General features: G+C 39.1%; 1 protein-coding gene across 1 annotated transcript; it reads left to right on the forward strand.

Annotated features, from left to right (window-relative positions):
- The first annotated feature begins 1,546 nt into the window (after positions 1–1,546).
- ifnlr1 (interferon lambda receptor 1) lies at positions 1,547–23,461 on the forward strand. Its single transcript, XM_015348895.2, has 7 exons — positions 1,547–1,823; positions 2,964–3,093; positions 9,955–10,118; positions 13,322–13,479; positions 14,353–14,488; positions 17,679–17,806; positions 19,561–23,461. The coding sequence occupies exons 1-7, from the start codon at positions 1,748–1,750 to the stop codon at positions 20,569–20,571; spliced, it is 1,803 nt and encodes a 600-aa protein (XP_015204381.2). The 5' UTR covers positions 1,547–1,747; the 3' UTR covers positions 20,572–23,461.
- Positions 23,462–25,440: the final 1,979 nt, after the last annotated feature.

Consider the following 25,440-nt stretch of genomic DNA (forward strand, 5'->3'; position numbering starts at 1 on the left):
GTGTGTGGTGATAGTTTCAGTGTTTCCATGCCGTGGAGACTAAGCTGTTTTTTTATCAGTCTGTCTCAGGTGACTTGTGCAGCGGGGGACAGAGGCATGTGGGGTGGGGCAGTTTATTTGGGGCCTTGACCTTTCATCGGTACAGTATGCAAAAGCTATCAAATCAAAACAAAACAGTAATTTTGTAGAAATAGAGTATATAATATTTTTAATTTCAGTTGAGTCAGACTAGTACCTCAGCTGCAGTATTTTAACGTAGAACAATGGCAGTTTTGAGGGAGACTCGATATCTTGTAAGAGGCAGGCAAAGGCAACTCAGACTGACTCTAAACAGCAGGCAGCCAGAGGGTTAATTTGAGAGCTGCAAGGAGCCCAGAGGGTTAATAGCAGCCATATCACCCTGCAACTCACAACTGGCAACCCACTGAAGCTAAGCAGGTGTGAGCCTGGTCAGTACCTGGATGGGAGACCTCCTGGGAAAAACTAAGGTTGCTGCTGGAAGAGGTGTTAGTGGGGCCAGCAGGGGGCGCTCACCCTGCGGCTCATGTGGGTCCTAATGCCCCAGTGTAGTGACGGGGACACTATACTGTAAACAGGCACCGTCCTTGGGATGAGACGTAAAACCGAGGTCCTGACTCTCTGTGGTCATTAAAAATCCCAGGGTGTTTCTTGAAAAGAGTTGGGGTGTACCCCGGCATCCTGGCCAAATTTCCCCATCGGCCTTTATCATCATGGCCTCCTAACAATCCTCCTCTATAAATTGGCTTCATTACTCTGCTCTCCTCCCCACTGATCGCTGATGTGTGGTGAGCGTTCTGGCGCACTATGGCTGCCGTCGCATCATCCAGGTGGGGCTGCACATTGGTGGTGGTGGAGGGGAGTCCCCATTACCTGTAAAGCGCTTTGAGTGGAGTGTCCAGAAAAGCGCTATATAAGTGTAAGCAATTATTATTATTATTAATGCCAGAGCTGCGGGTGCAGCAGGGAGCCCAGAGGGTTAATGCCAGAGCTGCGGGTGCAAAAGGGAGCCCAGAGGGTTAATGCCAGAGCTGTGGGCGCAGTGGGGAGCCCAGAGGGTTAATGTGATAGCTGCAGGTGCAGCAGGGCGCCCAGAGGGTTAATGTGCAAAAATAATTACTCTGGATCCTCAGATAAACCATTCAATCTCTTCATTAGATTGCTAAGTGCCAATCAAAGCAGCCAAATAAAGAAAATAGTTTGTAATTTCTCTCTTGTCCTTTCTTTTTTTTGCAGTATTTTAAAAGCAGGTTGTCAGTGGGACAATTTGTCCTTGCAATCAGATAGCATTCACTCTTTACAAAATGTTTGCTTTTCTTTCTGTTGTTTTCCTCGGGAGATTTTCAAACATAACTTCCTCAATGACACTCAACAGAACAATCCGAAGAAACCTGTAGAACAGGCAAACTGAACTGAAAGCAAGACATTCTGGGCAGATAGAGGTGTGGAAGGGGAAAAAAAAAAACAGGAACCTGACCATAAACAGTAAAAGAGCTCCAAAGTTCACTTCCACACCTTGTGTGCCTCTCAGCACAGATCAGAGATGCCACAAGTCCTTCTGTTTGCGGTGTACAAACTAAATCTGAATGAGGAAAAAAGTAAACTACATTTTGGTATTTTGGAATTCTCAGTTGTCTAATGGGAATATATCATTTTAATTTTAAAATCTGGTTTCCATTTTAATTTTTTCATTTGGCTTCCTCAAACCACCAATTCTGCTGTTTCAGTAATGATGGGGTCTTTTTTTCTCTGCTTTGAAACTATGGGGCTTATTCTGGCCTTCATTCCACTCTTGTTCTGCCCTGGTAAGTTATTTTTGTACAATTTTTTCTTCATTTAAGACATTAAGGGGAAAGGCTGTGTTACCAAATGATTCTTCGCGGACTAGTATCTTCACTGAGGTCTTTAACATTCAGTATAGCTAAAGGTTAGGTTTCACGTGAAACTCACCTGGTGTTTAATCACATCTACCGTATATATCAAACATCTAACTTGCTTTATTGTGTAATATTTCTTAGCTTTATGTCATGTTAAAAAGCAATCTGTTGGTTTTAATTTCAAATAAAAATGTATACTTTTGAATAAATGTTATTAATAGCAACGTTATTTTATTCAGATTTTGTTTTTGTCCTGAAGATGGCAAACCTTGTATATAACAATTGAACACGTTCATGATGTAAAAAATGGATTTAAGCAATAATAGTATGATAAGAATTTAACTTTATTAAAACAGCTCTCAAACAATACCCTCTTTGGCAATGTGAGGAGATTATCCTGAATAAAGGTGTCCTTGTTATTGAATGAACCACTGTTTAAGTGTAGTTTTTTATTAATTGCTTTGGATTTGAGATTGTGACAATATGATACACTTTGTACTATCTTTTTGAAACTGCTCTTGAGTTGCACATTCAGCAAAGTGAGGTCATTAAAGACTGTGCTGTTCTGGCATGTGAACATAGCTCAAAGCCAAGCTCTTGGCCTGCCCTCAGGTCAAGACCTGTCCAGATGTCCATGATCTGTCTTGTTCAAGAGGACTGTTTGTGTCTTAGCAACATCAGAAAATGGAATCACAATTACACAGCCTTGGTGTGTCTGCTTGACAGTTTAAACAAGCTTGGCCAGGTTTCAACACAGGAATGCTGGGCCAAGCTTGTTTCAAGGAAAAGCAGCTGTCGCTTCTGGTTAAAAAAAAGAATGTTTTACGAATAGTGGACTCTTCCAATTAAAGCTTGATACAGCAGCTTGTCAATGTATCACTTGTTAAATACAGGGCATAGCGCAAATGTGTACTAAACAGAAGCCGGTCTGAATTAAAATGTATGAATTTTAGCTTTTTGACAAAAATTGGAATTACCCATTTTTGCTTATGCAGACTAAGTTTCATGGAACTAAAAGAAACATACAACAACTCTGAGAAGTTTTATATTTTTCTGTGTATTTCTTAGGTTTTTTAGCATCAGAAAATTCATCACAGCAGACAGCATATTTTGATTCCCGAAATTTCCGCAATATCCTGCGCTGGGAAAGATTCGGTGGCCCAGATGAAATCGTCTTCTACAGTGTGCAGTATAATATGTAAGTTGAACATCCAGTTGCCTTGAAGTCTCCCTGTTAAAATAGTGGTGTTTAAATGTCTAGAGTCAGGCTCTTCAAAGCTACATAAATCTGTCCTTGCAACAGTCCAGGACTTTTAAAGCCATTTATGTAGAGTCTGAAACACAGATGTTGTTTCTGGAATCTGTAAAGCTGCACTTTAAAACACAGGTGGACAATAGACCTTGAACAGTCTGGTGTTAGGAGTTAAAAGCTGCAGAATCTTTGTTTCACTTTATGAAATTATTACTAGGAAGGCATATTTTGAAGTGATAAAATAACTGCAAATTTGCTGATTGTGTAGGAGACATTTTAAAGACCTATTTTCCAATTTGAACAAAACTGTGTTCTATGTATTGTATAACTAGCAAAATTGTCCTTGTCTTGTCTAGGGGGTCTTTTTCTAAAGTTTAGAGGAGAATCTGAAATATAAATTCCCCGAAATAATAGTGATAAGCTCACTGATAATACAGGGCTCCTCTGCTTTGTCTTCCTGAGGTCTTACTGTCTCAAATGTTCTGAATGACCTCCTTTCAAGCAATTGTCCGCTTTAAAGCTTCACTCCCAGTATCCAAGGGAAACTTTTTTTTCACCTCATAATATTGAACTTGGAGTTTTATATTTCATGAGATATACTGATATCGTAGCACGTGTTGTTGTAGCCCGGTTGATGTTACCAGTTTTATCTTGCTTTTCTATTGATTAATTAAAGCTTGATCATGATTTAGGCTGGTGTCAACCGCTCAGTCAAATTAGTTTTGCCATCTATCAGGGCTGCTAGAGAGTGAGCCTCTGTGAATTTGTCACGCCAGGGCCACTTGTTTCCTGCTGCAAGACCTGTGCAGCCCTGTTTTCAAATCTGATTCATTTGGAATCAGGATTCTTGTGACGTGGCCACAGGCAAGTAGTTTGTTTTTGCTGGGATTCTGTGCCTGAGCTGAATGTGTGCTGGGTTACTGGTCTGTGTTTTTTCTGTAACTTTCTTGAAACCAAGGAAGCGATACCCAATCATGCTAATGATGATACCTGTTCCCATCTCCCATCCTATACAGTATATTAATAATCCACTATTGACAAGTATAAATCCGCAGGGTTCTTTAGAAGCTAGATAGCTTTTTCAAACAAATCTATTATGAAAATTGCGCACTGTGGAGGGACTAATGCAGGCACATATAACTGAGACCCTAGCAGATATCTACTGCAAAATGGCAATACAAACCAGAAGGGGCTAGTTTTTCCAAGTATGTTCTTTTTTATACTTTTTCTGCTCCAAGTATCTGCTATTTTATACTGTACTTTATACCTGTTGAACATCAGAGGTGTCTGTCATCCAAGAAAGCGTTTTCTCATTGTACCCATACTTTATATTGAACCCATATAAACTTACATTGTTTCATCGTGCACAGTTTTCACAATACAGTGTTATTTTCAGCTATTCCCATACTGTTACTAATAAATGTTTCAGGGACAGCTGATTTACATGAACAACAATAAACCTTTGTTGTATTAAGGAGAAATAGTAGTTCCTAAACGACAGACCTTGGCTTTGTCAGGTGGGAGGTGTTTTTAATCAGATAAGCATTTCTTTGGAATAAACAGGCTATCCAAAATGCAAAAATATTGCTCCATCCTGCAACATACTTTAAAACAGTAAGGGTGACCAAACAAAGAGCTAAATACAGAGTTAAAGGGGAAATAATCAGCTAAGGTGAGTGTGAGGTTATTTTTTTAACAACAAGTACTTTTCTTTTTCACATATGTATTTAACTGATGTCAGTCCTGTCTTACAAAATATTAAAAGACAGAGGCTCACATGAAAAACAGAGAACAAGACAAAACCACAAGGAGGAACGATCTTTACCCTAAACTGTGTATCAGAACACCAGGAGACCAAAAGCTTTGCAAGAGTGAGATTCTAATTATGCTCATTCACTAAAACCCTTTATTCCTTTATTGGCTGCTAGTGGCTGTGAGAGACTACTTTATTGGCTGTGAGAGAAGCAGAGTTTGATATTACTCACATGCTCTGCTCTTAATTGTTAATCTTTCTTGTGGAATTCTGACTACATACGAAGACTATTCAAATGCTTGTTGTTAATGATAACTTGAAGGCAGAGGGAAAATCCTAGCAGCAAAAATGCAGTTACTTCCTTCTGTTTTATTTTTTGCAAGTGGAGTTCTGTCTGTTAAAAGTCTGGCATGATTAGTCTAGGAAAGCACCTAGATTTAAAGGATCTCACAGAGTGGTATCCAGTATTTTTACCTTTGAATATGGGCTCAGCTTGTTATACTTTTAAAGCTGCGTACACTTTACATACTCATTGCAGAATTGAATGCTTCAGTTTATTTGTTGGACATGCCAAAGGTATGGCTCAACTGAAAGTAAATGTAATTAACTGGGGAAGAGAATGATTTCTGCATTGGGGACAGGTCTAAACACTCTCTGATTTCACAGCTGTAGACAAGAACATTATCAAAAACATTATCAAACCTCAGCGTAAATGTCATTTTCAAAGCCACTTCCAATTCCCAATTCCAAGCCAATTAGAGATATGTGGCATTGGGCTAAGACTGTGTCCCAGTATTCACATTTGGCTGTTGCACCCTTCATATGCATGTTATCTCTGGTCCTGGAGGAAGGGCTTAGTGTGAGTTTTGGGACATGGCATAAGACCGTGAGGAAACCAAGAATGAGAGGAATTGTAGAAATAATGTAGCATGACTAAGACCTAATGCTGTAACAATTCCTGCATTCTGATGTTAATCAGGGATTTTGTTTTTTATCACTGGCTGGCTCACCACTGTAGCTAAGACACTTCATCAAGAACTTCTTCAAAGCTGTGGTTAAACATGCAGACAATGGAAACAGGTGTAAGTGTTCAGATATTGTGGAACCAGGAACAGAAAATCTTTCCCCTTTTAAAAAAAAAAACCCAAAGAGACACATACTGGAGAAGCAACACAATCTGCGCATTAATGCTGGATTGCAAGTTGACTGAAACATTTAGTCTTAACTGTTTTACTTTAAAGCTTCACTTTAGTTATAGTATTTTTTCCATAGGCAAAAAAGAAGAATGTGCTCTTTAGAACGATGCAACACTTAATGTTTAAAAATAAATCTCATGATAACACCTTACAAACATCACAGCTCCTGGACTCCTGCCAGGATTCCTTGTGTATTCCAGTGAAGGTTTTGCAAATGGGGTCACTTTATAGTTTTGTGCTAATGCAGAACAGCTGCAGCCCTGTCTCCCCAGTTGTATTCCTGAGTGATGCATGTGGAAAGTGAATCTTCGTGCATGATGAGGAGTGAATGTTAAGTGTAAATAATAAGAATCCGCATCAACCTGGTATGTTTCGCTTTAATGCATTTACAGTACGTGGCATGCGAATTGTGTATTTTAAGATTGATTTATAAAATGAATGTGTGAGGCTCAGTCCTGTGGGTGTGATCTCTATGCTTTTTTTAAACACGCAGCCTTTCACAAGGAATAAAAGTGATATGTAATTACATGTATATAATTAAATTATTTGTCAATGGCCATGAGGCGTTTGAGAGATGTGTTGTGATCCACTAAATTTCTAACCAAGGCTACAATAGTAACTGGAACTTCAGTGGAAATCCTGTATCAAGCAGCATCATACGAAGCCAAATCAGGGAAAAATGACTGGATCAGTTATTTATAAGCTTTTCCTGCTGTCAGTCACAAAATGCAGTGATATGTAAGAACATAACAAAGCTTACAATTAAGAGACTCAGGCTGTGCATTCAGATGATAGCACCACAAGGAACCACAATGCATCTACCATCTAGCAGTTTCCTAAAGAAATGAGATTTAGCAGTGTGACTAGTGTCTCTCAAGCTTGTTGATCTTAATGAAAGCACATTAATTTATTTTGTGGGGCTTTTTAGGAGTTTCATTATGTGGATCAAGTCCCCATGTAATTTTCTCTGATCCAGTCTTACAAATAATTGAACTGTACTAGAAGCTTTATCAATATCATTGTGCGTTTTTCTTGTTACCATTCCTAAACAACAATTGAACTTCAATCTATCTATAACACTACACGGAAGTGCCTTTAAAATTGAGAATAGGAGGTACATCCTTACACAAAGGATGGTGGGAGAATGGAACAAGCTACCCAGCCATGTTGTTGAAGCTGATATCCTTGTTTCTATCAGGAAACAGCTGGATGAGATCCTTGGTCCAATCAGGCCAGATAAGCTGAATAGCCTCCTATCACTTGTAACACTCCTTATATTCTTAGATTCTCATGATGTAAGTGATTATTTGAGGTTAATCTTTGAATGCTTAATTAGGTTTTTAATTCTGGTGAATTGGCACTAACAACTATCTCTCTCTCATGTGAGGCATCTGCGGTTGTAATAAAGAAATATAATCTACAGTACCAGGAGACTGGCATTCTAAACAATTGCTGAATTATATAAAATATATAGTCCCCAAAAACACATAGTGTGGAGTAATAGGAACAAAATAAACCTCAACTCAATACAAGGAATGACAATTATAAGAAATAATTATAATATATTGGGCTCAATGTTCACTGTTAGAAGACACCATTAAGACTTTTGTTTTTAGAATTACTGTACATACTGTATGAATGTGGCTTTAAAACTAAGGATGAACAAGTTCCTTCGAAGTAGTTTTCTGTAAACACAAGAGGCCGATAAAGAAGACAGTTCTTTAACATTTCTGCTTTTATGAGCTAAACCATCACACAGGCAGAATGCAAGAATGCACTTATTTTAATTGGCTTCCCATGAAATGAACACTGTGCTCAGCCTTCCCAAATGCCCACAATACCTAATAGTAAGTTCTTTTTATTTTCCTCACGCTACACCCTTAAATGGCTCACAATAATGAGGGCATTAGGTTTTCTAAATAGAGGTAGCTATGCAAATAAAAAACAATCTCATTCTAGTCTTGTTTACTGACCATGGCATTTAATTGAACTGAAATGTCAGTGCTTGAATTGCCCACTGTTGCTGTCCTTGGAAAATGTCAGGGTGATGTAAAGATCTGTCACTTGGCAAATTTGAAGTACGTTTGATATTATTACCTGCTTTTTATTTCAGTTTAAAAGGAAGAGGAACAAACATGAAAATATTTAAGTTTAAGATGGATAATTCACCTCCCTTAAACTCTGATGCCCAACCTAAGTAAAAAGCCTATAGTTATCCTATCATACTGCAACATGAATCATGCTTTATGATCCAATTTGTTTGAAAATGACCCTCCATTCTTGTTGTTTGTTACTGCCTTCAAACTAATTTTAAAAAATGGTGCTTTACTGATTCATCTGTGGTGTACAACTGTCACTTGAGACTTTACATAGTGGGACCAGTATCCTGACAGAAGATATATTGTACCAAAACTATTGAGACAGCAAAGTTATTTTATTAATAAATAATAGGCTTTAGAATAGACAAGACTGGCTGCGGCAAAACAACTCTAATGATTACACTGAGTGTTTGGTGAGCACAATGGGTCACATACTTAATGCAGTTATTACCTCAATTTAAATATACTAAACATGAATGTGTCCCAGATCATATAGTCACTAGAAATCACAGGAATGAAGAAAGTACAATATATTTTGGTTCTATGATCAAATGTGTGCATGGATTACCATACTGGTCTTGCCATTTGTACTAATCTCATGAATCCAAATGCAAATGTTATGCAAAAATAACAGTTTTGACTTTACTGTGGCCATTCAAAACCTCCAGCTCTGGCTCCACGCTCTCATTTTAGAGCGCTGTCACATTTTAAAACGTTTTTACCTTTTAGCAACATTTGTTTTCTGGAAGCGCTTGAAAAAGTGAAATTCTGGCCTAGCTTTTATTTGATTACATTTCTTAAACATACTGTAAGTGCCTGCAGAAGAAGTCTTGTGAATTTTGCACTGGGGCGAAAAGCTTTCAAAGTCACCCTGCAAGTGTTCGGTCATTGTGGTATATGGCCTCAATTATCTTGGTGAAAAAAAGGTACTTTCTTCCCAATTGTGATGACTGCATTCCAAATTTAAAGGGAACCGGTGGATTCAGCTTTGACCTCTAAAGCCAGATTTGTGCAAGATATATTACGCTTCAGGGTGGCATGGTGGCATAGTGGTTAGCATTGATGTCTCGCAGTGCTGAGGTCCTGGGTTTGATTCTGTATCTGGGGTGCAAACTGCAAAGACTTTGTACATTCTTCCTGTGTTTGTGTAGCTTTCCTCCGGGTGCTCCGGTTTCCTCCCACTGTCTAAAGACATACTGGTAAATTGGCCCTGGTATCCCGTTCAAGGTGTACCGTGTCTTGTGCCCACTACTTACCAGGATAGGGTCAGGCTCCTGTGCAACCCCGAAATGGAAGAAGTGGTTAGAAGAATTAAAGGATATTGTCTTTCTTACAGGACCATGTCGTTTGCCGCAAGACTTTATTTTTTCGGCGGCTCGCTTTACCTTGGTTAAGTTCAGATTCAAGTGTAATCCTACACAAGGAAATACTCCGCCCGTTTGTTCCTACAATATTCTTTTTCTCCTGTTACATAACTTTTTTTGGGCCAAGGTAAAACTCCAGACAGGGGGAACAGAATTGACAAGGGACTTTGCTCCCTCTGCTCCAGAGAGATGGTTTAATCCTTGTCTCAAGTACAATTAGAAATTCTTCTTTGAGGTAAACTAAGCACATCCCTATTTTTTTCTGTACATATTTTTTTTAATACTCGAGTACTGATGAAATGAACATTTCATGGAATTACATGTATAAGGACTTTGGAGAAGTATAGTTCAGATTTTTAATATCTTTCACATGAACTGTTGTTATTATTTTCCAGATATGGAACACCTTGGCGTGATAAAATTGAATGCCAGAATATCACTGTGTTGTTCTGTGACCTCACTTATGAAACAAATATATACGATGAATATTACCACGCCAGAGTGAATGTGGGAGGCAAAGAGATTTCTAAGACCCTTCGGTTTCATCCCAAGGGAGACAGTAAGTAATCACTTTTCTTTTATTCAGTATTCCAGAGTACAGAAAGGAGTTGGTTTATCTGCCCTGAGGTAAAACTGAACCTGAAGACGATGGTGTACTAAACACAAATACGATACTACAGTGCTGCAGTCTTCCGAGCATTTGTTATTGTTTTTTGTGATTCTTTGTCCAATGCGATCTTTTTAAACAAGTGTCTAATTTCTGGAAAGAAATAATCAAGAAGAATAGTGGAGAAAGCCCTGCAGCACAGCCTGTTTGTATGCTTTCTGTAAAGTATATTGTATTTGTGAACATGGGATGTCTTGGAAATCTGGACAGAAAGAGGCTGTGTGTGGTGTTTGCATGTTCTTCAAAAGTTCACGTGGGTTTTGTCTGGACAGGTTTGGTTCCTATAAATGGGACCCCAAAGACTCAATCCCTTATTCCCACATGGAAGGCGGCTAGTCAGCTCCTCCCTAGTACACTGCCTGACCAGAGTCTCTCCAGTGCTCCTCTGCCCAGTATTTGGAACAGACTACACAGTTACACAGATATCAGCATAGACAGAGTTAAACTAAAATGTTGTTGACTGTAGATTTGAAAGTGCACCTGCAGCACTTTATGCACCTGGATATTAATCAGGATTTTCTTTCTGAACACTGTATTATTTTGTATTAAGCACCTCAATGGGAAAATTACTGTTGCTGAAGTGCTTGTTTTTTTCCTGGCTCAAAACTTCCTTTATCTGGCGCACATGTGAAGATATTCTGGGAAATTTCCTGGAAAAAGTCCCGAGAAAGCTCAGTAGCCTTGCAAAAGGGTGTTTAATATAAAATATTAAATGACAGAATAACAGTATGTCAATAATAACAATACAACACATGTAGTTAACATTTGTTACAGGAGACCTAGACAAAAACCAGAACTGACAGGCACATTTTCCAAATTCCAGTAGACTTTAATGTACAGTGCATCGACTGAGTCATTAGCCTTACATAGAAATGGCTGGGATGTTCTTTCTCCTAGCTTGGGCCTCAGTCTACAATGTAGTTTCTCCACACATATTAACTAAATTAGCTAAAGCCCGGATTACCGTAAAAACACTCTCAATCCATTATTGACATGCCGTCTAGTGAAACATTTACGCATTATATTTTGTCATTTACAGTGGAATTGTTACTCCAGGTTGACCCCTTCCCAAATCAAACATTGTTCACTTCCTTCCAGGGAAAAATGAGCAGACTCCTTCCTTCTGCAGATCTCCCCCTTTTCTACTAACACTGTCTTGATCTTTGTCACCAAAGCATAAGAGTTTCTATTGCGATCCTGTTCTTTTTCTGCTCGCTTGAAAACCTTTTTTTCAATCAGGGTCTTCAACACCTCTCAGCCCTCACATCTCTGGCAGCTGTCAATACCTTGCCAAGAAGTGCCTCTCTCCTTTGTGGGCTGCCACCTGCCACCACGTCATTCCTGTTCTTTGGAAGCAGGTTACTTCACCTTTGGGTCTGGCAAACAGGCTGCCCAGACAACCTGCTTGTCCGGAACCTGTGCCCCACCTCATTAAGACATTCATTATATCATCTTCTCAAGCTGTACTTTAGGGCTGTGATGCCCACAGGCCTATTAGGGTACAAATAACCCTTATTGATGAAGCTTGAACACATGGTACCTCCCAGGGGATCCCATTTTGTTTAGGGACACATCTTCATAACAACCACGGGCACCTGTACCTCAACAGCAGCCAGTTTTGATCTCTTGTTCCTTCCCTGCTTGAGTCTGCACGTAGTGACTCATATGACCCTCTGTCTTACTCGTGAGTGTGGCTAATTCCCTTAGAGGTTGTGCAATTGAGTCTTTTCCCTCCTCTGGAATTCCAGTCATTCTGCTAAATTTCTGGCTCTTGAAAGCCCAGGTGTGTCTAATTCAAAACCTGCTTTAGTTGTTCACTATGCCATTAGCAGTCTCTCATGGCCACCCTGTGACCATGGACGTCTTCTCTCACTCGATTACTGTTACACAGAAACCTCAACTCACCCTCTCATCGGAACTTGCCGACCTGTTTCAAGAAGGTGGCTGACACTTTGTACTCAGTGGGAACTCAGTGGAAATATTTTAATTCTGGTCTCTGTGAGACTGGGAGCAAAAGCCTTTTCATTTTCATGGGCTGGTTACGAAGAAAGCTTCGAAGACAATGAAGATTTCTGAAAACAATGATTTTATTGGCTTAGCTTTGCTGCTGTCTGAAAGGATTGATTTAGAGCAGAAGTTCTCAACCTTTTCTATTCCATAGCATAATGACATAAATTTAAATGTTTTGTAGCACATTGCCTCGTTCCCTTTATATGCATACACCTCACTGGCCTGAGCACATTTTTAATAATATTATTTTAAAATCTCAGTGACTGATCTGATTTTGTTTTCAAACTACTCGGATGAATTTTCCTGCCAAGAGTTGTTGACTATAAAACACAGCTTACGTCACGCTTAGAAGTCTTCAGTTTTTCTTTCTTGCATCCATCAAACTCTCACCACACACAGTCCTCACGTGTGCAGTCGTCTGTATTGTGTGTATACACCAAACATGCACCGCGACACTTTGACCGGCACTGTCACACAGTGGTTAGCATTGCTGTCTCTCAGCTCTGGGTTCCTGGGTTCCTACATTAATTGTCTTCTCGAAAATTGAACCTGGTGTGAGTGTGTGTGTGTGTGTTTGTGTGTGCCCTGTGATGGACTGCCGTCCCATCCAGGGTATATCCTGCCTTGCCCTCTCTGCTTGCCGAAACTCCGGCTCTGTCACAAACCTGATTTGGATGGAGCGGTCAGAAAATAGATGGATGGGTTTATTTTTTTTGTTGTTGTTTATTTTTCTCACAAATAAACTTTACCAAAACCCCATGACGCAACTATTAGTGCCGAAAGTACACCACACCTCCTGAGAAACATTAACTTTAAGGATTAGTCAGAAAGTGTGACTCTAGGCACACCCTTAGTAACTGTTTTGCCAGCCTCCATTTTTTTTAAGCTTGACTCACTTATGCTTTAGGAAACACAAAAAGTTAATGTATGTGAAATAGTGTGTTATTTAAATAATTATTTTGTCACGTGTTCATATGTGAAAGAGTTTGCTGTATGAACTTAAATGTGTTTAAGCATTAGTATATTGACTGTTTGGTCTTTTACGCTGTCTGAAAGCTTTGTGTTCTTTTTTTTTAACAATGCAGCTCTCCTGGGACCCCCTGAAGTGCACGTGTCTTCCACCAGTTCATCAATCATTCTGAAAGTGATACCTCCATCAATCCCAGTCAATAACACATTGAACGAGAAACATGACAGTTTTACATATCTAGTCAATATCACACACCCGCCATCTGCAAAACGAGTAAGTCACAGAGATTTTGCTGTCTTCTCGCAGAAGCCAAATTGGAATCGGAGATTTTCATTCGAACAATAGTTTGAGTTTTTGTGCTTGTCTCTTCCCAGTCAGTGTATACTGTACGTTACAGAAATCAAGTTATAACTCAATTTGAATTTATACGATGCAGCACTATAATTATGAATTCTAACTGCAGGGAAATAAAAGCCTGTAATATCACACTTACAGTCGCAGAAGAGAAATATTAGTGGGATCTGCATGATAATAGGAAAGATCTGGCCAACGTAGATGTTGGCTGTAGAGCGGCTCTGAAGTGATCTGAAGTGACCGTTCTTCAGAGAGCAGGAATAGCTCTGTAGTCTCTGTAGTCCAAAACCCAAGCCTGACTCAAGCCTGGGTTTTGTCACCTGCCCGCTGTGCAACCAGAACCTGAGTGGTCTGAGTTTGCAGTTTGTCACTGAGCGCTGCATCTGTTGCTCTGTTCAAAGCTGGCTCTGCTGTGACTTCCCCATGCATGATTCTAAGTAAGGAAGGCAGGTGCCCCATCTCTCCTGTGTGCCAATTCTACATCTGTGCGTGCTTTGATGGATGGGGTTAAGAACATCGACGCTCTGAGTGAGAAGAGCATGTCTTGCACAAATCAAACTGTGCATAATAACCGCCATTATTTAAACAACCCTGAATGATTTCGCAGGCTTTTATGAAGAAGGTGGAGAACATGTCCACAATGAAAGCTGTTAAACTGCAGAAGCCCAACATTTAACTTTCTGAACTTGTTTTTATACACGTGCACACAGGAAGAATACACAATAACAGATGTTAAATGCAATTTATGTGCTTTGAGTAATTAACATTTATCTTTGTTAAAATGTTTTCTAGGTACTGGAGCAAAGCTCTGAGCAATTTAAGATTGAGTTTCTCAAAAATGACACTGAATACTGTGGATCTGTGACATACAGCCGCTTCAACAAAATGCACAGTGAATCCTCTCCATTCTGTACAAAAACTTTAAGAGGTAATGAAAGATTTTAAAATCACTTCAGAAAGTTAATATTAAATAACAGAAAAGTCTTTTAACGGAATTATGATGAATTTTCAAATCTATATACTGTACGTTACATGATTAAGTTGTATGTCATTTCAGAATGTTCTTACATCTGAATCATTTTATGTTGTTAGATATTAGATAAAACAGCAAAGTGAAACCTTGTTATGTGTGATAAAAGTGCTTCTCCAAAACCTGAACTAAATATTGGGGAACATTGCTTTATGACATTATTTAAAGCAATTTTAAGTACTCTTACTGATGGTCAGAGCTGTGGTTAATTAGTTACTTATGGATCGAAGAATATCATGCTGTTAGCATGATTTCTGTTAATATGAAATTACCTGACTGGTAATAGTAAGCACCTGTGAAGCTCACTATGTTATTGCAGAAACATATTTTATTAGCATATAAATCATAGAGTTCGATTCATATAAACTACCTCAAATGCACAGAAGTGTTTTCACTTCAGATTGGAATGTTTTTATCCCATTGTCACCATCTGATACTGAACACAAGAGTTTGCTTTTTTTTAACTTTTTTTTAGCATTTTTAAGTGATACCTGACAGTTCTAAAATGTCTCCAGAGTGTGACCATTTAGAAATTATTCTCAAATTCTTGCAGCTACCCCTGTGACACCTACAGTCATTTACTGTACTGTATGTCTGGCATTGAAATTCTAAGTGATTCCTGTATTTCTGATACAAAGCCCAGCAAGCAAATCAGCATTTAAAATAAATAGATTGACCTGAAATTTATAGAGTCATTTACTGAGAATTAAAGACGTGTTGTGTGGCAAAAACTTTTTCTAAACATCTCTTTCCTTAATTTGCTTCAGATAAAAAGCCCAGGGAACCTATCCATAAACCTAAATATTAACCTTCATCATTACTCTTGTTACTGCTAGAATAACAGGTCTGAGTTTAAATTGAGAATACTAGGGTGACCAACAGTTCACATACTGTATGACATTAGCTTGTTTTAGAGGATCTAACTCTCTCTCAGAGCTGTCCCTAAGATGTTGGTCCAGACATGAATCCCTGCCATTGCTGCTGTTAATGGTTTTGCATCAGACCATTCCGGTCTGTTTGTGATTCTGTGCTGGAAAGAAACACGTCAGCACTGCTGCACTGAGAGTTGTGTTTGGGTTTCAATGAGTAACTCCACATCAAACTGTAGAAGGTGTTGTTTGAAAAATTGCCAAGGATTTTAAAATGACTCTGATACACAATTAGCCGTATTTGACATTTTATTTCAAGATGACAAGAGCATAAGAACATAGAAAAGTTTACAAATGACAGGAGACCCATCTGCCTCTTTTTAAGTCCTAAAGATGGAAGGTTTGAACTCTGTGTGCATAGGTCTTGTGCTAAAAAAATAAGACATTTTAAAGCAGCACAAAGGCCCAAATGCTACAGTATTGTAACACTTACGGCCGACAAGCACTGTGTGTAAGAGCCGGCGTACCAGAGCGGGTGACGTCACCGCCCTTCCCTGTGATAGCAGGACCACAGCTACTGGGCTGTGGAGAGATCTCTCTTTAGCTCACGGGGCTAGGTCGCTGCAGAGAGACGCGGAAGTCCCGGGTTCGAGCCTCCAGTCGGGATGGGGCCGACCAGATGCGGCAAGGGCGCCCGCCTGAGCTCCCGTTGCGTTACAGTATGTACTTTGCACAAAGCTTAAAGGAAGAAAACAGATGCTTTCATGTCACTTTATTGTTATGAAAGACATCATACTCCTTTTGAAAAATTGCTGGCAGAATATTATAACTTGCTCTGCAACATTCGTTATTGATCGTTGTCAAAATAAGTGCCCATTAATCATCTGACAGACCCTCCAAATAGCGCTTGGTGTGCTGGGAGCACTTTCAAGTAAAGACGTGCATTATGCTTCTCTTTTTCTTCGTTTGCCTCAGATAAAAAGCTAAATGGAAATGTAAAATCAAAATACCGGTATATTGAATTACATAAAATATTTAGACAAAAACAATTGAAATGCAAAGTTGTTTTCAACAATTCCTTGCAATTATAGCTGGGCAGTAATAGAATTAAAATGTAAAATTGAAAATGATGTATTATTACACATTGTATGTAATGTTTTTGGGATAAATGAGTTAATTGTGATTAGATGCAGATGGATCAGTGGTGTGGTGCTTCTTAGGTTAATTCCTTACTGTGACATTCACTCTTCTGAAGGCATCCGAGTAGGTGATGTGTCTTTGTTTGAGCCCTGTACTCCCCGAACGATAGATAGCTGTTGCTGCAATTTACTGTCACAGGTTTAACATTTTAATCAATAGTATGAGTGGACCTCATAGTGAGAGAGGTACTTTACGTTTAGAAAAGAATGTAAGTATACTGAAGCACTAGATTACCCATTAATTTGCAGTCCCTGCTAATTTTCTAAGATTTCAAATTTTCTCAATCTTTCCTTGATTCTAAAACACAAAACAAATGTGTCTACTTTAATGCCAAAATGGATATTTACAATATCTTAAAATTAAACATTCTTTAAGTATATATTGCTGTTAGGCATTTGTCCACCCCCCTGCTCCCCCACCCAGCCTCTAACAATACAGGAATAATCTTCAGTTTGCAGAGTCACCGATTCAGAATGCACTTCAACACTGAAAGGATTCTCATCACCAGCGTGACAAAGAAGATTATTTTATTGTTCTTCCAGGGATTTCCTGAGAGTGTGCGTGTAAGAGAATGCTTCCTTGAGGCTGAGAGTGATTGCTCAATCTCTTGCGCCATATTGCATTCCTGAAATATACACAACAGCTTCTGGCTGTCACAATGGACCCATCCCTAGATACTAATAAAGTTACAGAATGTTTAACTATGACTAAAGCAGTCGTAAAGCACAGGAGAGGACAACGTTCCTTTCACTCTGGATATACTCAGGGCAGTGCAGTATTTCTACGGTGTTATCAAGGTAAAAGGTAAAAACTGAACATACTGTGCCAAGGTGCTGTGATAAAGGGAATGTGGTTTGTCTTCATGGTGTGAGAATGAATCTTAGTGAGAACTTGATGCTGCTGAGAAGAGTGCCATTCTTTCCCAGTGGTGATTGGTTTTGACCTGGATGGATGGAAATGACAGCGATTGTGTATGAATGCAGCTGACAGCTCTCTTTCCCCCTTTTTTTTCCTTCCAGAAAGTACCAGCACATGGTCCCCCATCTTTCTCTTGCCCATCGTCCTGAGTATGGGTGTGATCATCGCCATAGTTGCTGTTCTTTCTTGGCAGTACGTGAGGAGGAAAGGAAGCCTGCCAAATTCTTTGGTAAGATTCAGGAACGTTGGAAAGAAGGCTCAAGGAAGTGAATTTGGCCCCATCTCTATTAAGCTGATCAAGAACATTGAACTGCTAGAAACTAGTAGTTCAATGGTTCCTACCACATACCTCAATATTGGCCTGGAGAGCATTACTAGGTATTAAAGGGCCTCATTATTAAGACCAGAGATTTCATATGGTCCGGTTGAGGGGACTTATTTCGATTTTCCTTTGTGATATGTACTGTATATTCAGAAACCGGGGTCAATTTAGTGATTTAGTTTGGTTACAGACCGCAGGTATACACTCAACATCTTAAAAAAAAACAGGCAAGCTTTGTTCCTTCCAGTCTCTGGAAGGAATAAAAAGGAACACACCAAAGTGATACGACTGTAGATGCAAATCAGCAGGTAAGAGTTGTTACTGGGTAACCAAACACCATGTGTCATGTTATTATGCAAATACAATTCTCTATTTCTTCATTTTCCTTTCAGAAAGAAAGCCTGAATGAAAGGTAGTTTCCATTATTCTAGGGTTCTTTAACAAAAGGAGTATAATAATGCTTAAATAATTACACAATACTTAATACAGCCATTGCTGGATTAAAACAGAATTCTATGAATCATGAGTGTGTACAACAACTTCAGAACAACATTTTGTAGTACTTGAGAAAATCTAAAATTATACCTGCTAAAGAGCAGGAAGTATTCTGCTACTATACTTTAGCTACTATAGAAGGTTCAGGTTTAGTCAGTACAGGTGTGTCTTGTTAAAATGCATTACTAAATGCTTATTTCTGGGGTTGGCATGAGACTTTTCAGGAAAGTGTTCAGAGAAAGGTTTTTCTATGCACATACAACTGCAGCTAAAAATAAAAAGCAGTTTTGTTTGTTTGTCTGTTTTAGAACTTGTCCAAATGTGCTCTGTTCTTCTCTCCTTCCTGTGTTTAATTTTGTTGTTCAGCTTGTTGTTCTCTCTTGCATTAAAACATATTCAGTTACACTGCTGAATAATAATGTCTACCTGTTTTACAACAAAGTGTTTTACCATTCTCTGTTAATACAGGGTTTTACTCGCAATGACTGTTTTTAGATTTGTCTTTGTGTTTCAAAAAAGAAGTCTCCCAATGCAATTTGTGGACAGAAAATGCTCCCTCCCCTTTGTCATAATTTCATCTGAAAAAAAAAACACTGCAGAAAAATTCTGGGGTTTTGAGTGCTTTTAAAATAAATTACAGTGGTTTAAGAGGATAATTACTGGGCCTGTATTATAGCATGTTTTAAGACTCCTTTTCCACCTATTTAATCTCTTCCTTTTAAATGCCAAAATCTGTCACTTCTGCTTTCGAGCCATCACTGCTAAGAGCTGTTTGTAACTGTAGATGGAAAGTAAGCTCCATAACTCACGTTTTTCTGATTGTTCTTAGCTTATAACCAGGAAGAGCAATTAAAGCAATACATATCAATATCATTTCTATTTAGAAAATCAAATATAGCCTATTTTATATTAATAATAAGAAGAATCACATTATTGTGCCTTACAAACATAGAGGGGTGCACAAAGCAAACTAAAACATATGAAGGAAATGGACTTCAGAAATAAATCTAAAAGAACATACATTTTAATATGTTTTAATAAAAGACATTTCTTGCTTGAGACGTTTCTTTGTTCCCTTGCTATAAGGTAACAGGACTTTGTTATCCCGCAAGCTCGATTCCTTTTCTCTAAGTATTCTCTCTTGTCTTCTTCTTTTATTTCAACAGAAACTGCCAGGCAAACTCCCCACTCCAGCTCTTTGGTTGTCAGAATCCCATGGATTCGTCCAAGAATTTGAAATCAATCCGTGCCAGCTGTTCATGGTTAAACAGGCTGACACTAAACCTCCAAACAGCTGGGCGTCTCTGCCAGTGGCACAGGGGAACCCTAACCCCTACCCTCCTCAAGAGTCCTGGGAAACAAAGCCGCCTGGATGCTCCCCATTGTACATGTCCCAGAACCGTGAGCCTCCAAGAAACCTTGACAGCACACGATCCTCAACCACCAGTTACGGGCTAGTTGTTGACCTGAAGCCAGATCTCGCCACAAAGGAGAACATGAGCATCAGGGACTTGAGGATCTGTGCTAATCCTGCTGAAGAATCTGAACTGAATCACTGTGCTGTCCCAGATGGCAACCAAGGTGAAGAGAAGAGACCTGTTTACTTCAAGAACAATGAAAGAGAGTGTCTTCCGGCGCACAGAATGCAGGCGTCAGAGCCATCCATCAGCTACCAAGCCGGGCCACTCATTCTCCCTGCAATGAGAGTGGGAGGCATCCTGACGCTGCCTTCATTATTTCTCAGTCTGACCCAGGATGACCAGGAGGTGGACACCAGTTTTGGTGGCCAGAGCTGCAGGGAAGACAGGCCACTGCTGTTAGACCTTAGAATCGACAGTGAGGACTCTTGGATAGAGCCAGTGGCATCAGAAGAGGAGGGGGAGAAGAAATACCTCCCTGTGCAGTTCCCTGCACCTTGCACGCAAGAACAGACTCTGTGTTGCTACCTTCCACCCATCCATAGTCAAACAGCAGGGCAAACGCCAGCGGTGTCTGACTGCAGCTCAGGTTACAAGCAGAACTGGACCCCCCAGCAAACACAATCCTTACCCTCATCGCAGCTGGAAAGGCCTGAAAAAGATGATTTCACAATACCTTCTTTCATAAAAACTGAAACAAGGGAAGGAGGGGACTTTCTCAAAAACTGGTGCATACAAATTCATGAAGGAAAAGACTAACCTGTTTGGCAGCTTTTATTTTTTTACTTTGATCTTTCTTTGATCCCATCAATTCACACATTTCACTCTAGAGGGCGTAATCTAAAGAAAATGTTCTGTGGTCTCACACGGTTTCCATTTTTGCCCGTAACCAAGCATCATCACGCAGCTAAGAAAGAAGATGATATCTGAGAATCAACAAGTAAAGCTTTGCTCTGAAATTAGGTTGCTGCTTTTAGTTTTCATAAAAACAGGGACCCCCACAATGACATAGTCCAAACACTATTGAGCAAAAGATGAAGGTTTACAATGCAGTACACATGACTATGCAGCATGCATTAACATTCTGGTTACGTTTCCAAGCATAACCCAGGCATCACAGTCCTTCACGGAGAGTCAAAATGAAATAGCACCCAGGCATGCCCTGATTAGCATGAGCTGCCTTAACTCAAAGATCCTGTACAATACAAGCAAAATGCCAAGCACAGCACAAAGTAGACACAAATGCACCCAAATCTGCCAGCTTGGTGTGTATCAAAACCACATCCACTTACCATTAGCAGGAAAACCAGACCACCCCAGTATCTGTCCCGGTGTTCATTTTGACAGAGAAGGCTCTGCCTATGCCAGTAAGGAAATGTGGGCATTATGCTTGTGTCTAATGTGTGTTCTCTTTTCAAACTTTACAGCAGCTATTTTGCACATTCAGTTTATTTTTTTGTACTGGTAAAACATTATAATAAGTTATTTTGTGTGCTTAGTATTTTTTAGAAATGTGTGTAATTGAAGGAGACAAGGAATAAAAGATGGAGAGCTAGGATAGTTCATGCGACTAATGCATAGTTTGGAAGAGCTGGACCACTAAAGCATTCTATGGTACACCCCTGGCAGACCTCCCCTGGAAAGATTCCTTTTGCTTAGCAGTTTCATCCATTTGACACTTAGGTGAAATTGTACATATAGGATGGTTCAGTGTGAAAGACCAAATCCTGTCTGGGCCAGAGGAGGACAGCAGGCTGGAGATTGTAGCCTTCAACTGCATGTTATTCTAGCAGTAAACCTGATCTGTACGAGAGGAACCACAGGGATAGACGTGGTGTCTGTGCTTGGCTGAGGAGCCAATGGCATGATTCTACCATCAGTAGGGTTGACAGTTTAATGCCTCTAAGTCAGAATCTCCCCTAAAAGGTTTTGGCATTTAGTAGTGTAATAGTAAAGATAAAAGAGGGAAAGCTGAACGATGCAAAATTCTCATACCAATGCAAATTTCTTTCCTTCTTTCCTTGTTCTTGAACCCCAATGAACAGAAATTGCTTTAAAGGCAGGACACTGCCCACCTAAAAAGTTGCCAGTTGGCCACATTTCATCCCATCAAGCCTATTCTGTTTTTTTGTGGGTAAATGTGTGGAGATTAGATTAAATGAAGTTAGAACAGTTTTCAGGAAGGGTTGTTCAGAAATGTTTATGAAGTTGTCAAGAAGCTTTGGGGTTGACCACCTGGCAGTACTGTAGGATGAGAAAGCTGAGACCCTCCTGCAGAGTGAGGAGTTACCCATGAGGCAGCAGCCAAGGTGGAGAAGCACTAGAGGAGGGGTGCAGAAAGACCAATGGGAGGAAGGGAGGTTTTTACTGTGGTATTTCCATCTTTCCAGGAAGTGATACTATGGAGAATTAGTAGTTAATTCCAGAGAAGAGAATTAACTTTTGGTGGCTCTCATCACCCCAGGGATTTCATTAAATATCCATAGAAATGTCTAGATTTTTGAGTGTTGTTAGTACAGTTTTAACTAGGGCTTGCAAACCCCAGAATGAATCGAGCTTCTCCGCAATCATCCTGCTTTTCATCCGGGCAGAGAGAGGCCGTCCCGTACTGGGAAAGTCAACAAGCCCGGCACACACTTGTGAGGTCATAGAAATTGATAAACCTTGTGTGCTAAGAGAGATTACAGCAGAGGACAAAAAGGGTGGGGTTTGTGATATTGGAGAAGGGTAAAGTACATACGTGACAAATCGCAGGTAGCAAAAGTGATTTTTAAAGAGAAAGCAAAGAGTAGCAGGAAAAGACTTAAACCTTCTGAAATTTTATTTTATATATTTATTATATTAAATATTACTATTTTTATACTTCCTGTTAATTGACATACATGTATATTGTTTGGGATATCAAAAAAATAAATGAATCAATATGTCTCATTTTTAAGGCAAGACCATGTGCACTCTCAGGAATCTGGAGTGTCAATGTCATCAGTCTAATTGGGGCCAACATTCCTTATCTTATCAATTGCTGGCCAGGTAGCCAGACAGGTTTAGGGATATACAGTATGGAAGAAACCAGACCATTCATTTTTGGGAGGTCAGTCAGTAGATCTTTTTGGCACAGTACAGCAACACGGCCCGTCACCAGTACAGTATAAATAACACTCCACACATTCACTCTCTGTCTCAGATGAAAACCCAGCAAAGTGATTAAGCTCCTACCTTTACAGGCCTTTACAGGCCTGGCTGCAGAAACCTAATCTTAGTCAAAAGGACTAATCCCTTGTTAGGGCATTTTAAAGGAAAATGCCCTGTTGTCAAATACAGGTAATATTTATTTTGTTCTTGTGGTGTTGCCCAGGCAAAATAAATCTCTCTCTCGCATTTTGATGCACTAGCTGGTATAGTGAGAAAACCTCATACTTATCTAGTATCTGTTTTGCCCTGAGTAGGGTTTTTATTTTATAACAGATGTGCCTTTTTACTCCATGGGTTCTCTGTGTCATTTGCCTTTTTAAGATCTGTACTGGTTCTGTGGAAAACTGGACCCAGGTCCTCACAGGTTTTGTAAATAATTGTCAATAATTGCTGTAGACAGTTACTGTTTGTGTTTTTCTGTTTATAACTGTAAATAAATATTTGCTGTCTTTTTATATTCTCTGCCTTATTCATTACTTTACAACTGCCAGGAAGAACAAAGAAACCTGGTGCCACATGTGTTATCAATTCTTATCCCCTGACCATGTGGGGAGATGTAATTACTTTTACCATTTATTTGCAAGGTAAGCTAGTTTCAGGACCTAATTTTTATTGTTTAAATTTTAGCTTCATTTGTTAGATTTGTTTACACGTTCCTGGTTATTCCTCTCTATTTTAACTTCAGTTTATAATTATTCCATCTTCACTCTGCATATTCCAATAATGATTCTTAATGCTTTTACGGAATAATGCAAACCTCTATGGAAACTCTGAAATTGATTATTAAATCGTATTTTTAATTAATTTGCATGAGTTGAATAATGGTCTTCCTGTTACAGAATAATTGAATTTTAAATACCCTGTAATTTAACATGTGCTTTCTTGTAATAAAAAGTCATCAAATGAAGTAAGTGAGCAGATATAACTATACTCTTCCAACTCCCACAGCAGAGAAGGTTACTCATTTACAGTTTCATATGAAATGAAATGCTTCTCTCTTTGTGTATGTGTGAAGAATTTTATTTTGTCTTAATTTATATATGTTGTCTCCATTCTGAATTTAAAAAATTGTTTAAACATTCCAGTGGATCAAGCTCCCATTTCAAAATGCTGTATTATTCCTAGAAAAGCACATATTTAATGTGGCAAAGAAAAATAAGGAATGAGGTACTCAGATTGTTAATAATGCCACTTATTTAATATGACATTCAAAACCACACCTTAAAATGTGGGGAAACAAAAAACAAATTCAATTGAATAAATTGAACATGATAAAATTAAATATTCGGATATTTTATTAAATTAGGTCATGATTTAAAAACAAAAGCTGGATCAGTTTTTTAATGGCCATGGTAAGAGAGATCCTCTGTTATGTTTTTTATATATGCAGTGTAGACAATACTTCAAGTCAAGGCCAAAGCTCAAATATTAAATCTAATGCATATAATTGTAAATACTATATTGAGGATGTCATGGTGGTGCAGTGACAGCATTGTTGCTGTGCAGTGCCTAGGCCTGGGTTGAATTCTTGAGGTACTGTCTGCATGGAGCTTGCAAGTTCTCCCTGTGTTTATGTGGGTTTTTTTCCAGGTGCTTCAGTTTCCTCCCACAGTCCACAGACACACTCGCAGAGTAATTGGCTTCGGTAAAATTGGCCATAGTGTTAATGTGTGTCTGTATTTGAGTCTGTGTCTGCCCTGTCTTTCACCTGTTGTTTGCTGGGATAGGCTCATGCTCTCCCACAAACCTGATTTGGACACAGCAGTGAGAAGATGGATGGATTGTGTCATGTCTAAAATATTATGGTACATACAGTACAAGTAAATTGGGAATAATTCAGGGATCTATGATTTAAGTGCACATTTGCTTAAAAATAAAACACCGTACTGTAAGAGAAGAAACGTTAGAAATGACAAGAGATTGGACGAATGGTTTTTAAACATGTGTGTTTTTTTTGCAGTTTGGCAATGTCAACCAGAAAATTCTTGAAGGAACGCAGGAAAGCAACTACAACAGCATAACTGCAAAGTTTGCTCAGAGGCAAAGAGTTGTGGGAGTATGGAATTAGAATCTTTCAGTGGTTGGATAAGAGACGTAGATCAATTAAGTACAAAACAAGCTAGACAGGATGTACGGCTCCCTTCATTTGTACGGCTTCATTTGTAACCACTCTTATCTTCTCATTTTCATTGCTAAAAAGCTATATTATATTAAGTTTCAGTGAAAAAAAAACTAAAATGGAGGAAACTAAGCTGATATTTCCCTTCTATGGCTAGGCGATCTAAGAGTTTAAAATAAAAGGCTTGATAGCAGGTGGTTCCTTGTGTTCAAGTCCTATTTTGTAACAGAGCAGCTCGCTGAATCACCCTTTCCTGTAAAATAAACTCCTCTGTCATTATAACATGGCTACTATGACAGTTTTGCTAATACGTAGTT

This window comes from Lepisosteus oculatus, chromosome 11 (assembly GCF_040954835.1).
Source record: "Lepisosteus oculatus isolate fLepOcu1 chromosome 11, fLepOcu1.hap2, whole genome shotgun sequence".
Lineage (NCBI taxonomy): Eukaryota > Metazoa > Chordata > Actinopteri > Semionotiformes > Lepisosteidae > Lepisosteus > Lepisosteus oculatus.

Bases quoted from the DNA above. Each gene is read 5' to 3' on its own strand.
- ifnlr1 (XM_015348895.2), top strand. From the start codon at position 1,748: ATGATGGGGTCTTTTTTTCTCTGCTTTGAAACTATGGGGCTTATTCTG. The intron at 3,094-9,954 runs GTAAGTTGAACA...ATTATTTTCCAG, and splicing joins TACAGTGTGCAGTATAATAT to ATATGGAACACCTTGGCGTG. The intron at 14,489-17,678 runs GTAATGAAAGAT...TTTTCCTTCCAG, and splicing joins CTGTACAAAAACTTTAAGAG to AAAGTACCAGCACATGGTCC.